We start from the raw sequence: 15,413 nt of genomic DNA on the forward strand, positions 1-15,413 counted from the left end.
ACTAGACACCCCATATCGGTGACTAATTCCATAACCAGTAAGAGTCCCCATTACAGTCACTATTCCATTATCTTTATTGTGACTATTATTGCCACTGTTCATCACACCCCCAACCAGTACCGTCAGACACCACCTACCAAGAGTCTGGGTCTGTCCCAGGTTTCTTCCTAAAAGGGAGTTTTTCCTCGCAACTGTCTCACTGAATGATTGCTCTTGCGGGAATTACTAGAATTTTTGGTATTTTATAAATTATAGTGTGGTCTAGACCTGTGAAGTGTCTCGAGATAACTCTTGTTATGATTTGATACTATAAATAAAATTGAATTTAATTGAATTTCCACCTTGTTCACATTGTTTGTTGTTTGACAAAGTGCAGTGTGAACACAAACCCAAACAAAAATTGCACGGAGTCTACTGAACTATCTGTGTGAAAGAGCCCTTAAACTACTCTCGGATTCTTGTGTTTTGTCTCTGCCTTCTGGGTACAAGTACAGAAAACTTTAAATTGGTTTATATTTTTAAGTAAGAACTCCTTACTTAAAAATATTGAGTGCCAGTAGCATTTACTTAGAATCAGAATTTCATAGTTACTTTACAGTTTTAACATCATTTATGTCTTAGTTTGACAGAACAGATCAATAGCGCATGTAAATAAGATGCTATTAGTAGTATTATTGAATCACTATATGTTGCTGCACATGTTAGGCGACATTTTCCTCATGCATTCACATCTGGTGTTTTCTCCTTTTCTTATCATTTTAAAGTATTTTCAGTTTCAAAGTGTTCTTACCTGTGTTGTTGGTCTGCGATGCTGAGGAGGCAGAGAGCAGAGAGCCGTTTATATACCTGCAGAGAGGGCGGACACTCCGTGGTCACATGATTTCAGAGAAATAGTTTAACTTCAAATCCTCAAAACAGGAGGTAAAGGAGGGAGGAGAGTTCTCCCTGATGTTGTGCATCAGAGCTGCTGAAGTGCTTCTCTATCTGAGTTGCATGGTGATGCTTTGTTTTCCGGATGGCTTTCCTCAGATTGGACTGAGAGAGCTTGTAGGCCTCCTGGTCCCCTGAGGGGAATGCAGTGTCGCTGGCTTTCAGCAGCCTCTGAACCTCACTATTCATCCAAGGTTTGCGGTTTGGAAAAGTGTCAATGTTCTTGTCAATTGTGACATTTTGTACACAAAAACTAATATAGTCCAGAACTGAACTGTGAAGCGTCACATGAATTTGTCAGCTGTATGGGCGGATTTAGCAACGGCTTCAGCTGCAAGGCTTCCAGGAAGGCTGCTCTCTGTATCCTCGCTCCTAGCTCCTCAGAGAGCCCTTCTCCATCCTCGCTCCTCGGGGCAGGAATAAGAGCTTTGAGATGGCCTTCACAAAGGAGGACCAGAAAAACTTCTGGTTCAGCCAAGAAACCGAAGAGATTTCAAACAAGAGACTTGGGAAGCAGTCATAAGGTAACATTAGCTTGCCGGATTTGTCTAATATTTGGTTGGTATCCTTAATCCTTAATGACCCTACTCACCCTCTTCACCATAAATTTATGAGAAGCAATAGGTCAACTGGTAGAATTTTACAACAGAGAATTAGAACAGAAAGGTACAATAAATCATTTGTGCCTACAGCGATCAGACTGTATAATGATCAAGCACATCACAGGCACTTTAATTCCGCACTGCCACTTTAACTGGATGGCAGATCTTAATTTTTCTTATTATTTTTAAATTGTTTAGCTACCTGATGATAATTTTATAGTTTTTTCTCTTTTCGTATCGTAAATGTCAGACGTCGGATTGGCTTTGTCTTTTTTGTAGGATTGTTTATTTTTTTTTGTATTGTTATTGTTGATTTCTGTCATTGTCATTTCTGTAGTATTTTCTCCTCTCTATACATGCTTATTGGCTTGTTTGTGGTGTCTATATGTTTAGAGAATATGTTGTGACAAGGACGTGTAATGAATGACCACATGAATTTCCCCTTGTGGGATAATAAAGTTTACCTTGACCTTGACCTTGACTTATATCACATTTAACTATTGACATTATAACCTATATCATTGACATTATACCCTATATCACATTTAACTATTGACATTATAACCTATATCATTGACATTATACCCTATATCACATTTAACTATTGACATTATAACCTATATCATTGACATTATACCCTATATCACATTTAACTATTGACATTATAACCTATATCATTGACATTATACCCTATATCACATTTAACTATTGACATTATAACCTATATCATTGACATTATACCCTATATCACATTTAACTATTGACATTATAACCTATATCATTGACATTATACCCTATATCACATTTAACTATTGACATTATAACCTATATCATTGACATTATACCCTATATCACATTTAACTATTGACATTATAACCTATATCATTGACATTATACCCTATATCACATTTAACTATTGACATTATACCCTATATCACATTTAACTATTGACATTATACCCTATATCACGTTTAACTATTGACATTATACCCTATATCACATTTAACTATTGACATTATACCCTATATCACATTTAACTATTGACATTATAACCTATATCATTGACATTATACGCTATATCACATTTAACTATTGACATTATACCCTATATCACATTTAACTATTGACATTATACCGCTATATCACATTTAACTATTGACATTATACCCTATATCACGTTTAACTATTGACATTATACCCTATTAGGGATGAGCGAGTACAGCATGATCTGTATCTGTATCTGTTAACCATATGAATTATCTGTATCTGTATCTGTACTCGGACTGGGCGGGGCCTAACCCGGAAGTGGGTCGGTTTGTCTTGAAATGGGCGGGGCTTTAACCGGTATGTTATTTTAAGCATGCAATTGATATGGGTTGATCAGAAATTGTTATATTTATTGCTGATTAGAAAACTATTTACATGACAGCATCAGCATTGAGCTTCAGATCCCGATAACAAACAAACTATATACAGAACAAGAACAATGAATACAACACATGAGGTTGAATTATGAAGTAAAATGTAATGAACAAGAGTTTTCATACTCAACATAACTTTCTTTTTTTAACTTTTAATTTTTTTATGATCAGTGTGATTTTTTTTTATTTTTTTATTTCCACTCCAGGTATGTGTGTGTGTGTGTGTGTGTGTGTGTGTGTGTGTGTGTGTGTGTGTGTGTGAGAGAGAGTAAGAGAGAGAGAGAGGGGGGCGGTGGGGACTGTGTTCTACGGATCAAATAGTCCGACGCTGTTTTTCAGATCTGTTTAGAGCCAGCTGACGGTTTAAAAAAGAAAAAAAATCTCCGACAGGCAGAAACGCAACGCGAGTCGCATTCTACCAAGAACCACGTCTGAACAAACCCCACGTTTACCAGAACTCTACTGGTTAATAAGGAAGTACTACAAACCAAAGTAAAAAACAAACCTGAAGCTGAAAAAACCCTAAACGTTAACGGAAAAGACCCGCGAACCTGAAAGAGCAAGAGAGAGAGAGAGAGAGAGAGAGAGTTGTTCTGTGTGTGTGTGAACGAGCAGAGCGGGACACAACAACGCAATACATCTGTATGTGTGTGGGGGAGGGGCTCTGTGACGACTAGCCTATCACAGAACGCAGACACAGTCAGCTACCCAATGAGGATTTTTATTCATTCCGAGCACAGATATTGACTCGTATTACTCGTATAATACTCGTACTCGGCAAAAGTGCTTTATCCGTACCGGATACTCATTTCAGTGAGTATCCGGCTCAACTCTATACCCTATATCACATTTAACTATTGACATTATACCTTATATCACATTTAACTATTGACATTATACCGCTATATCACATTTAACTATTGACATTATACCCTATATCACATTTAACTATTGACATTATACCCTATATCACATTTAACTATTGACATTATACCCTATATCACATTTAACTATTGACATTATACCGCTATATCACATTTAACTATTGACATTATACCCTATATCACATTTAACTATTGACATTATACCCTATATCACATTTAACTATTGACATTATACCTTATATCACATTTAACTATTGACATTATACCCTATATCACATTTAACTATTGACATTATACCTTATATCACATTTAACTATTGACATTATACCTTATATCACATTTAACTATTGACATTATACCGCTATATCACATATTAACTATTGACATTATACCCTATATCACATTTAACTATTGACATTATACCTTATATCACATTTAACTATTGACATTATACCCTATATCACATTTAACTATTGACATTATACCTTATATCACATTTAACTATTGACATTATACCGCTATATCAGATTTAACTATTGACATTATACCCTATATCACATTTAACTATTGACATTATACCTTATATCACATTTAACTATTGACATTATACCCTATATCACATTTAACTATTGACATTATACCTTATATCACATTTAACTATTGACATTATACCGCTATATCACATTTAACTATTGACATTATACCCTATATCACATTTAACTATTGACATTATACCCTATATCACATTTAACTATTGACATTATACCGCTATATCACATTTAACTATTGACATTATACCCTATATCACATTTAACTATTGACATTATACCCTATATCACATTTAACTATTGACATTATACCTTATATCACATTTAACTATTGACATTATACCGCTATATCACATATTAACTATTGACATTATACCCTATATCACATTTAACTATTGACATTATACCTTATATCACATTTAACTATTGACATTATACCCTATATCACATTTAACCGACGTGACATGTCAACGTCCTGGGCAACTTTTCTCCACGCAGCAGCCTTTCTGTTTATATCTGTATAAGAGAGGTCAGAGAGAATCGTACATTCAGACACTTATCACTCGTTCTAGTCTCTCTGCCATTTTTGTGAGTCGCTTCCGAAGGTTTTCCACGGTGTAGTACGACGTCCGCTGGGGGCGTATTGCGTATTACGGAGCTGATTTCAAGTGCCAGTGGGAAGGCGGCGTAAGGAGTCTCCCCCTGCTGGAATTCAGATAGAATGCAGGTTTAAGGCACTTGCGCATTTGCAGTACTTCGCCGAACCGGATGCGTTGTCCATTATTATTAACAGTCAATGGTTTTCATTAGGGATGCACTGAATCCAGGATTGGGCTTCTGATTGGGCTGAATATTGGGCTTTTTGACGGGGTTGGGTTTCTGCCGAACCTTAGAATTTTTCTCCAGCAAACCGAACCCTACGCTTGCACTACGCGCGCTACGCTGGTTGATGTAATGACGGCGCCGTTGATTACAGTAAGGTGTTTACGTAGGTGGAGCGTTCAATGCAGTAGGCTGTGAGAAAGTGAAAATGGAACTTGTGAGCAGAAAAAGTGTAGTTTGGCAGAACTTTCAGTCAAAAGAAGGCCATTCAAGTCAAGCTACATGTTCAATTTGCAATCCTGATTTGTCTGGTGGTGGCGAGGACCCTAAACTATACACAACATCACCGCTGTTACAACATTTGGTATGAAACACCCAAAAGAATGTTTCATAAGCAAACCCACCCAAAAAACACAATTTGTTTCTTGGCCAGCAGAGAAGTCCTTGCTGGCCCTGACGGCCCACCTCTGCTCAATATTAATATTCTGATGAGTCCCAGTTACAATAAATACTAACTTAAGAATGTTTTAGTGTTTTTATTCAGCACAGGAACAAAAATAGCCTACAATACAAGACAGGGGGAATCTACGATTATGAAGGATTAAAATCAGTCTACTACAATGGTGGAAATGATGCTATACACGGTCTCATTCAACGTGTTTGTGTTGACTGTAACATCACAGGTGTTCATCGCCCTCTGGTGATCAGAGTCCAGGGGCCCGTTTTCAGAAAGCAGGTTTAGTGAAAACTCTGAGTTTGTTAACCCTGAGATGAGGGAAACTCTGGGTTTTCTGTTTGAGAAAGAGAGGTTAATCAAACCTGAGAGAGAGGAGTAATTCCAGCCCGTTTTAGAAAGAGAGGTAACTTAACCTCAGAGTCAGTTACTATGGTAACTGAGCCTGTGAACCTAACCAGAGGCCTGTACCACGAAGCAGGATCAACATGCCCTGGATTTAGGTCAGTGACCCGGCTTCACCTAACCCTAACAACTGCGATCCTGCATAAGCTGTGTCACGACGGTGGTTATCAACTAGTTCAATCAACCCAGGGTTTCCCAATCAGCGTTCACATAAAAGAGGCGGTGTTTGCACAGCATGACTAATCGCAAACATCTACCAGAGCCGCATATTTTACATAAGAAGAGCAAACTGTAATTCTACATAAATATGAAGAACACAGACACGGTTTTACAGGCAAAACACAATACAGTCACTGCTTCCTAAAACAGGAGGAAAGCTGGCAAAAAATAGCTGACGCTGTAAATGTGTAAATCACAACTCTTATTAATATCACTTCTCCATCAGTCAGGACCAAGATCTGACCAGAATTACATTTTTACTTTCCATAAACTGTCGTTGCTTTAGCCTTTTATTTCAGTTGCAACCCCAGCAGTGGTAAGCTATCGTGGGAGGAAATAAAAAATATAAAAACATAATTCAAACCGATGTACACATTGGCAACACACGGCTTAAGAAGCTGACAAATAGCCTATATGTAATTCCCTCCACTGAAAATCTATATCTTTCATAAAAATACCCATGCTGTACTTCTGCCAATGGCTGTCAAAAAAAAGGTCATTTGACATCAGATTGGAACATTTAAAATAACTCTTACAACTCAACTTATTGCTAGTGTTGATTGGTTGAGCTAAGTTGCTGACTCTGATCTACACAGAGAGTCAAAGACAAACAGGGTCATCATCACTGAAGGAAAGTGTTTCTTTAGTGAAACACAGAGATCATATTTCATGTGTGCTCATCTTTATAAAAGAGGATAGTCAGACCTCAGTGTGCAAACAACTGTTCCTGTTCAACATTTACTTTAAGTCTCTTCCTGTAGTTAAACAATCAGAGGAACGCCCAACTTTGCTTTAGATGCATGACTGGTGTTCTACTGAATTACATTTCAGAGACTCTTTCCTGGTTGTTTAATATTGGTTAGTTTGTATGTTCACATTATACATTCACATGGTATGTTTATACATACAGTATGCTGTACTATTCTATTAAACTACCCAACATTATGTGAAGAACATTGACTGTATTTCCATCTGAAGCAGAATTAAAATGAAATAAACACTGTGAGATGAAACCAGAATTAAAGTCACGTCTTCACTACATTTTAATGCTTCTGATTGCTTGTTTGTAATTATTAAAGTTTTTTTTTTTAAATATGTTGATTGTTTTGTGTTTATTGTATTATTTTCTATTCATGCTGTTTTAATGTAAAGAACTTTAAGTTTACTTGTAATGAAAGGTGCCATACAAATAAAATTGACGTTGTTGAAAGGTGCTATGTGCAAATATATTCTGGATTGTGCCAAAAGTTACCTCCCTTGTTCCTTGTTGATTTTGATGTTACATTCAGAGAAAGGCTGTGAGTTTAACAAGAAGTAAAGGGAGTTTACTTACTGTAATTTCCAAAATATGTGACGTCAGAGCGTCCTCCTCCCTCTCTGATGCTATATAAACTGCTCTCTGCCTCCTCGGTATCACAGACCAACATCACAGGTAAGAACTCTTTGAAACTGGAAATACTTTAAAATGTTCAGATCAGAAGATACAACAGATATAAATGCATGAAGAAAATGTATTTGACATAACTGAGCACACGATTATTTCATACATTGAAATGAAAAGAGCTAAATTTAAATTAAGAACTGTTTCTTAGATTGTGTCGATGTTTTTACTCAGAATCCAATAATTCTGAAACACGAGCAAAAACTGTATTTCTTATTTGTCATCTTTAAAAAACATTCATATGATTCATTATTTGATTTCTTCCAGACAGTGTCTGTAGTCACCTCGTCACCAAGCTTCAGGAACATCAGATCATTTCTCTGGACCTCTTTCTGGGTTGACCTGGACTTTAAAAACTCAGGTATGTATCACAGGTTGATGTTTCTGAATCAGTCTTTCATGTTTAATAGATGGCCATTGATGTGAAATGTTTAATGATGCACTCCTTAATATGTGCCATATGGCATAATGTGATATGCTATATGTATAATATTGCATAATATCCAGTCAGTTTCACTCAAACTTGAAATTAAAGGCGCCACAAACAGCAGCCAGCAGTTAACAATAAAGATGTTTACTAGAGTGGCACCTGGGTAGCTCACCTGGTAGAGCGTGCGCCCCATGGACAGAGGTTCGTTCCTCACCACAGAGGGTTCAATTCCAACCTGCGACCCTTTGCTGCATGTCGTTCCCCCTCTCTCTCCCCTTTCAAATCTAAGCTGTCCTGTCAAATAAAGGCCTAAAAATGCCACACACAATAAAGATGTTTACTAGAGATGTAACTGTGTGAATGAATGATAAATGAAGTCATGTGAAAAATGGTAATTGGTATAATTAAAAATTATATAAAAATGGTATAACTGGTAATTTATCAAAAACTGCTGAATGTCTGGTACTAAAGTAAGGATTTTGAAATGTAACACAATAACTATAAGGTAAAGAATGTTTATAGCTTTTGTCCCCTATAAGCCAAATTCCTCACTAATTAATTACTTTAAAGTGCCCATATTATGAAAATATCACTTTTTCTGGGATTTGGGGTGTTATTTTGTGTCTCTGGTGCTTCCACACACATACAAACTTTGAAAAAAACCATCCATGCTGTTTAGAGTGAGATACGGTTTCTGAATGTGTCCTGCCTTCAGTGTCCGGGTGAGCTGGTCAAAATCTGCACGGCTTGTGACGTCACTAGCTGAGACGAGGGGGCTAGGGGGCTAACCGTTAGCATGCTAGCTTGTGCTCAATGGCAAAACACTGCTACAACACACACAAATTCACCCTAATCTACAAAAGAACTACTTACATGTGCCTGCTCTGCAGGTATTCCACACAAAGTTGGAAGTGCGCCCTCGTTTAGAAGAAGTCTCCTGGCTTATCCTGCCTTGTACTGCTGAAGTTGGAGAAATAGCTAGCTAGCAATTGTGAGCTTACCTAGCTACTGAGCATGTGCGACTTCCAAAAAAGATGTTACAGGAGTTGAGAGGTCTCACTCTGTAGCTAAAACAGAGAGCTAAACACACAGGGTGAAAAGAGGAGCTGCAGCAATGAGCAGTACAACAAAAATATGGTGTTTTTTTGAAAATTAAACCATGTAAACCTATTCTGGTACATTTACATTACAATTATGAACCTGAAAATGAACATAATATGGCCACTTTAAAACATTTTGTAACAGCCATAATAAAAACAGGATGATGTGAACTTGAAGCCCAGTGACTGTGCCGGTGTAACTGTTGCTGTAATTGTGTGTTTTAGGGAGTTATGTGGAGGATTTTCCTGACGGTCAGTCTGCTCTGCTGGAGCGCTGACGGACAAGTCAGAGAAGTGAAATGCAGAAACGATAAGGATGAACCAGTGGACTGGTGAGACAACACTCAAAAACTAGATTAATTCTTTGTCTGTATTTTCATGTTAGAGTAGAGTTTAACCCAGGCCGACAATAATGATAGCAATGATATCACATCTATACAGGGTTAGAACTTTACTCCTGTTAAAAAATGATAATATATATATATATATATATAATGTATTTTTACACTGGTTTCGGATCTGTACTCCTATAAGCTGATACAAAAGTTCAGGTATCACAATCAGTATGGCTGACTTCTTGAAAAGGTTGATGTTCCTAAAGATGTTCCCACCACATTTCTTGAACATCAAAGAACTTTATTCTGGACCCCCTGGACCCTGGGTCCTGGGTCCAGGGTCCAGGGGTGCGAAGCTCAATACAAAACGTCAAATAAACTGGACGGGTCCCGGTGACCCGGAGAACAACACAAGGGTTAAACTGCTCACATTATGCTTTTTAGCTTTTTCCCTTCCTTTTATTGTGTTATATATCTTTTTTGTGCATGTTATAGGTTTACAAAGTGAAAAAGCCCAAAGTCCCCCCCAAAGGGACTTACCATCTCCAACAGAAAACACTGTTCACAAACTGCTCCAAACAGCTCTATTGTAGTCCAGCCTTTACTTCAGAGACAAACGTGGTCACTTTGGAACACACGTTATAATGCTCACCTAGCTGCTAGCATGGCACGCCCTCATACTCTGCTTCTGACTGGCTAGTAGTCCTTACCTAGGTACTGTCAGGGCAGGGCCCTCATACTCTGCTTCTGACTGGCTAGTAGTCCTTACCTAGGTACTGTCAGGGCACACCCTCATACTCTACTTCTGACTGGCTAGTAGTCCTTACTTAGTTACTGTCAGGGCTCGCCCTCATACTCTGCTTCTGACTGGCTAGTAGTCCTTACCTAGGTACTGTCAGGGCACACCCTCATACTCTGCTTCTGACTGGCTAGTAGTCCTTACCTAGGTACTGTCAGGGCCCTCATATTCTGCTTCTGACTGGCTAGTAGTCCTTACCTAGCTACTGTCAGGGCACACCCTCATACTCTGCTTCTGACTGGCTAGTAGTCCTTACCTAGGTATTGTCAGGGCACGCCCTCATACTCTGCTTCTGACTGGCTAGTAGTCCTACTGTCAGGGCTCGCCCTCATACTCTGCTTCTGACTGGCTAGTAGTCCTTACCTAGGTACTGTCAGGGCACACCCTCATACTCTGCTTCTGACTGGCTAGTAGTCCTTACCTAGGTACTGTCAGGGCACGCCCTCATACTCTGCTTCTGACTGGCTAGTAGTCCATACCTAGGAACGTAAAACTTCTTGCGAAGTACTTACTCTGCAAATCCAGACTGGGTCGGGAAATGTGTTCGGCGAGGTAGTCCTTAACGGTCTGTCTGTGAACTGTTTAGCAGATAACCAACCAAGCTAGCCCAGAAGCGCTGAGGGAGCTTAGTATAGTTTCTTCACGGGAAGAATTTCGAAGGAGCTGGTCGACTGTGATTATATGAGGGGGCGTGGCCCTATCACAGTTTGACCTGTCTATCACGGACAGACGTGGTGTCAGTGACAGTGAAACACCGAATGAAGTTAGAAAAAGAACTGGCCTTAAGAGGTTTGAACGTCTGTGCAGCAGAGGATATGATGTCCTCGCGTCACTAAAGTCTTCAAACGTTGCTGCTGTAGCTTTATCTGCACCAACCCTACCGCCTGTTACACAAGACAAACAGCACAAAATAAAAGCTAACTTTCTAACAAACTTTTAGTTATTTAAATTATTATTATTGTTGTTGTTGTTGTTGTTGTTGTTGTTGTTATTATTATTATTATTATTAGTAGTAGTAGTAGTAGTAGTAGTAGTCTCTGTCCTCTCTGCACATTGATGTTTCTCTTCTCTCCTCATCATCAGGTACATCATCTACAAGGCACCCGGACTGCATGAGATCAACACTGATGGTTTGGAATATATTTACATTGATTCAAAAGAGAAGAAGAAGCAGACCTCTGAAGATCACGATAAACGCATCAACGATCCTAAAGGTGTCCTGGCAAACACCCTGAAGCCCATTTTTAAATTAATCAAAGACATGGTGAGAATCATGTTTAAACTGCAGCTCTGTTTTTATTTTGATAAAAATTAAACCATGACTCAAACTGATGGATAGATATTATGGTCTGTACTACTTGTATTAGGGCTTTACCGAATACCATTTTCTGAGCTTCGAACTTCAGTGACAGTGGCAACCAACTTTTCCGACTGCACTTGAAGGCAGCTTCATTTCACACAAAAAAGAGAGAGAGAAAGCGAGAAAGAGACAAGAGAGAGATGACAGTCACCTCTTGTTACACTCCTGGGAGGTTCAGTGCTAGGGTTTAATTTTTTATCTTCATAGTGTTTAAAACTTTGTAGCAGCGATAGAGGCAGTGATGTTTCCTGTTTCCTGTTACGTTACGGGACTCGCACACCGCTATACGGATAGCATTACATATTGTCCTCCAGAGGGTGATGTCGGTTTGTTTTTCTCCAAAAGTTGAATCAGTCTCAACTGTTAGCTGCAGGAATTTAAAATAAATGGAAATATCTGCATTATTGTAGGACTGTCTGGTGAGTGACGTAAAACACAGTGTGTGTGTGTGTGTGTGTGTGTGTGTGTGTGTGTGTGTGTGTGTGTGTGTGTGTGTGTGTATGAATACTCAGCCAGCCGGTGCCTGACTGAATTGCCATTATGCATGGCCGTAACTAACATGTTACTATGTTTACCTTTATCAGATCCCCTGAACAGGACACCAGGCTGCTACAGTAGTGGTTAACAGACCATAGTTGATCTGTGGTCTGTACAGATCAACACTCACGGTTCAGAACGCATGTGTATCGTAAATCAATTAAAAAGTTTAACCATAATAAGTGTGAAATCTATTTTTACTGTCGCTGTTATTCAAAGTAGGTTGAGAAATCTCTAGGGAGGGTTGCCGTGAAAATATACAGGCAACTAAATTTTCTGTTCACCTGAACGGTGCATGTTAAAATCAGGTGCTAATACAGCCCCGGGGCCGTATTAGCACCTGATTAGCAACGCAGATTTCGGTGTCTCATTTCTCGGACACTTAAATGCCTGCTCTGCTCTCTGATGCTCGCTGCATGTCACGCTGGTTAACACTAACGTTACATTTCGCAGCAGCTAACGTTAGCCTAGCGTTAGCTAGCAGCTGGATTAAACATGGTTAAATGCTGACAGCTAAACTGTGTAACGTGAGACTGTATTTCACTGGAGAGGATTCTAACACCAGGAGGTACAACCGTCTGCAGCTGCCGTTGTCGGTAAAACAACACAGGCGTGACTAAATGGTGTGTTCACTTGAAACTGGTAAATCTCGTGGTGCATTCAAAGTTATTGGAAAATACCTTTTTCTCATCTGATTTTGTCGCTTAACAGCAATTTACTGGTGAAAGAAGTTATATTGTTAATAGTTATTATTAAATTGTTCCCCCTTGTTTTGTGCTGATCCAAAAATTTAATCTGATCCGTACCGTGAGTTTTGTGATCCGTTGCACCTCTCTGCTACAGTTTAACCATAGCCTACAGACCTCAACATTTCTTAACAAGAATGTGTCCAGAAAGCATGCTGCATTTGGTACCTTCCTTTCTGTTCCCCTCTTTGAACATCCCAATAATTAAAACATAATGTTCTCTTTATTCTGCATCATTTATAGCCAAAAGACTTTGGATTCATCTCCTACAGCGACCAACCTCCAGCTGTAAATGGTGTAAAGCCTTCTGTTGCCTCTACGTTTGGTCACAGTAAAGGTGAGTAGAGGAAGCATCACTCTCACAGGAAACATCTCTCTGAACCTCCATCAGGTTTTCATCACAGAGGACAGAGTCTGCTCAGTATGATGTCATACTTCTTGTATGTAATGACATCACATCTCTGTTATCTTATCAATGATCTGTGACTCCTGTTTGTTCAGTTCCTTTTTACTTGAATTGTTGGGTCTTTGTAAATTATCGAGTGTGGTCTAGACCTACTCTATTTGTAAAGTGTCCTGGGATAACTCTTGTTATGATTTGATACTATAAATAGAATTGAATTGAATTCCTTCAGCTTCTGTCTTTGAATCCTTTGAATGAGAATCTGTGTTTATATCAGATCATACTGACATAAAATCAGATTGGCTCATGCTGATAAAAAACTCTCTTAAAGTAACATCAGAGCAGCAACAGAGCTCAGTATTTTATGTTAGTTTAAAGTATTAAAACATTCAGGAAATCACATATTATGATTTTAAACAATCATCATCTATCAGCCAATAGTTGTCTGTCTATCTGTTGATGTTTCAGGAGTTGTGATGATGGATAAAACCACAGGAGTCTGGCTCTCACACAGCGTACCACAGTTCCCTTTTGAAAGAGATAATAATTTCTGGCCATCCACCGGAGCAGTGAATGCTCAGACGTTTATCTGTGTAACATTCAAGTACAACCAGTTCAACAAGATAGGTAATGTTCTCAGTTAAATCTTCATATTTATGTTCTTAGTTGTTGATTTGAATATAATGTTAATGTTGTCTTGTTGTACTATTTGAAGGTCAACACCTGCTGGACATCAAAGCTTTCCCGTTTGATCATCATATTCCAAAAGACACCAATGCCAACTTCCATAAAGAGCTTATACAGGTTACAGAGAAGAAAAGTACACCAGGAAAGAAAATCCAGGAGCTGACATCAGATGCAGGAACACCCTTTCGTAGCATTGCTAAAGAACAGTATAAAAGTAAGATATCTGCATGATGGTTTGAATCAGATTACATAACTTAGTAAAGACAAAGTTACAAAGAAAAGAGACATTTTACTGTGGTAATGAGAGCAGCTTGTTCTGTAGTTTAACATCAGTCTGTTTATCTTAATGATTGATTACAGCCTGGGACTGGTTAGAACTGGTTATATTTAAATGTGTGTAGCTGCTGAAGATCACTGACTTCATGTTTCAATAGTCTTCAGAAAGATAACCTCCCAAAAGTTATTATTAAAGTGTCAGAGACTCTGCTCCTCAAATGAAAAAGACTGTCAGTGTATTGGTCTATAAATGTCAGGGACATTATGGGCTGTAAACACAAAATACCAACGAACCCTGCCTCAGATGTAGAGAAGATTACACTAACTGACTATTCTCCTGTTTGTTTTTCAGAACCTACTCCAACTACAACTAGACAGGAGACACTTAAGGACTCAAAGAGATTTGGTAAGTCCTTACCAAATACTTAAATACTCACACATTTACAGTTTCCAAGTATTTAATAATCTTGAAGTATTATTTTCTTAAACCCAACACCAATGTGCAGAGTGTGTAAAAATGACCTTCAATGGAAAGAAACGTGGAACAGATTTATTGATTAGCTTATTGTCACATCAGACTAACCTCATGAAGTGGTGTATGTATGACACGCCAATTTAGACATATGTCATGATGTCATGTTGGTAACATTGCTGAATGTTGAGGGAAAAGTGTGACATAAAGGATGAAAACTGAGGGACTCCTGTTGTTTATCTTCCTCCCCCCCCTCCTAAACATAATACAAATAAATTCTATGCTGCATATATAAACATCTTTGTTGACGTTGACCTCTCTCTCTCTCTCTCTCTTACTGGAGTCGAGCTGACGTTAGCTTGTTAGAAGCACGGGACGAGACGTTTAGTTTTCTATCCTGACAACTGATTGATTTAGGGCCAGAGCTTTCTCACCATGTCTATGGATTTATGATAAAACACCATTTAGCCCAGTTATTATTATTATACATCCATGTGTCGCGCACACAGCGCACGGTCAAGAGAGTAACGAAAAACACTGAC

At 38.5% G+C, this 15,413-nt stretch overlaps 1 protein-coding gene across 6 annotated transcripts in view; it reads left to right on the forward strand.

Annotated features, from left to right (window-relative positions):
• The window catches only part of LOC116057126 (deoxyribonuclease-2-beta-like), a 240,191-nt gene that overhangs the window by 224,071 nt on the left and 707 nt on the right, over window positions 1-15,413 (forward strand). For 4 of the 6 annotated variants that reach the window (XM_035991879.1, XM_035991877.1, XM_035991878.1 and 1 more), the window contains exons 3-8: window positions 9,482-9,588; window positions 11,474-11,654; window positions 13,277-13,370; window positions 13,905-14,063; window positions 14,152-14,337; window positions 14,752-14,805. In XM_035991879.1, the coding sequence (XP_035847772.1) occupies window positions 9,488-9,588; window positions 11,474-11,654; window positions 13,277-13,370; window positions 13,905-14,063; window positions 14,152-14,337; window positions 14,752-14,805 (775 nt within the window). In that variant the 5' untranslated portion in view covers window positions 9,482-9,487. Of the gene's footprint in view, window positions 1-7,567; window positions 7,718-7,993; window positions 8,088-9,481; window positions 9,589-11,473; window positions 11,655-13,276; window positions 13,371-13,904; window positions 14,064-14,151; window positions 14,338-14,751; window positions 14,806-15,413 lie in introns of those variants that run through there. The other 2 variants (XM_035991875.1, XM_035991876.1) reach the window with 2 other exon arrangements.

This window comes from Sander lucioperca, chromosome 14, assembly GCF_008315115.2.
Source record: "Sander lucioperca isolate FBNREF2018 chromosome 14, SLUC_FBN_1.2, whole genome shotgun sequence".
Taxonomy (NCBI): domain Eukaryota; kingdom Metazoa; phylum Chordata; class Actinopteri; order Perciformes; family Percidae; genus Sander; species Sander lucioperca.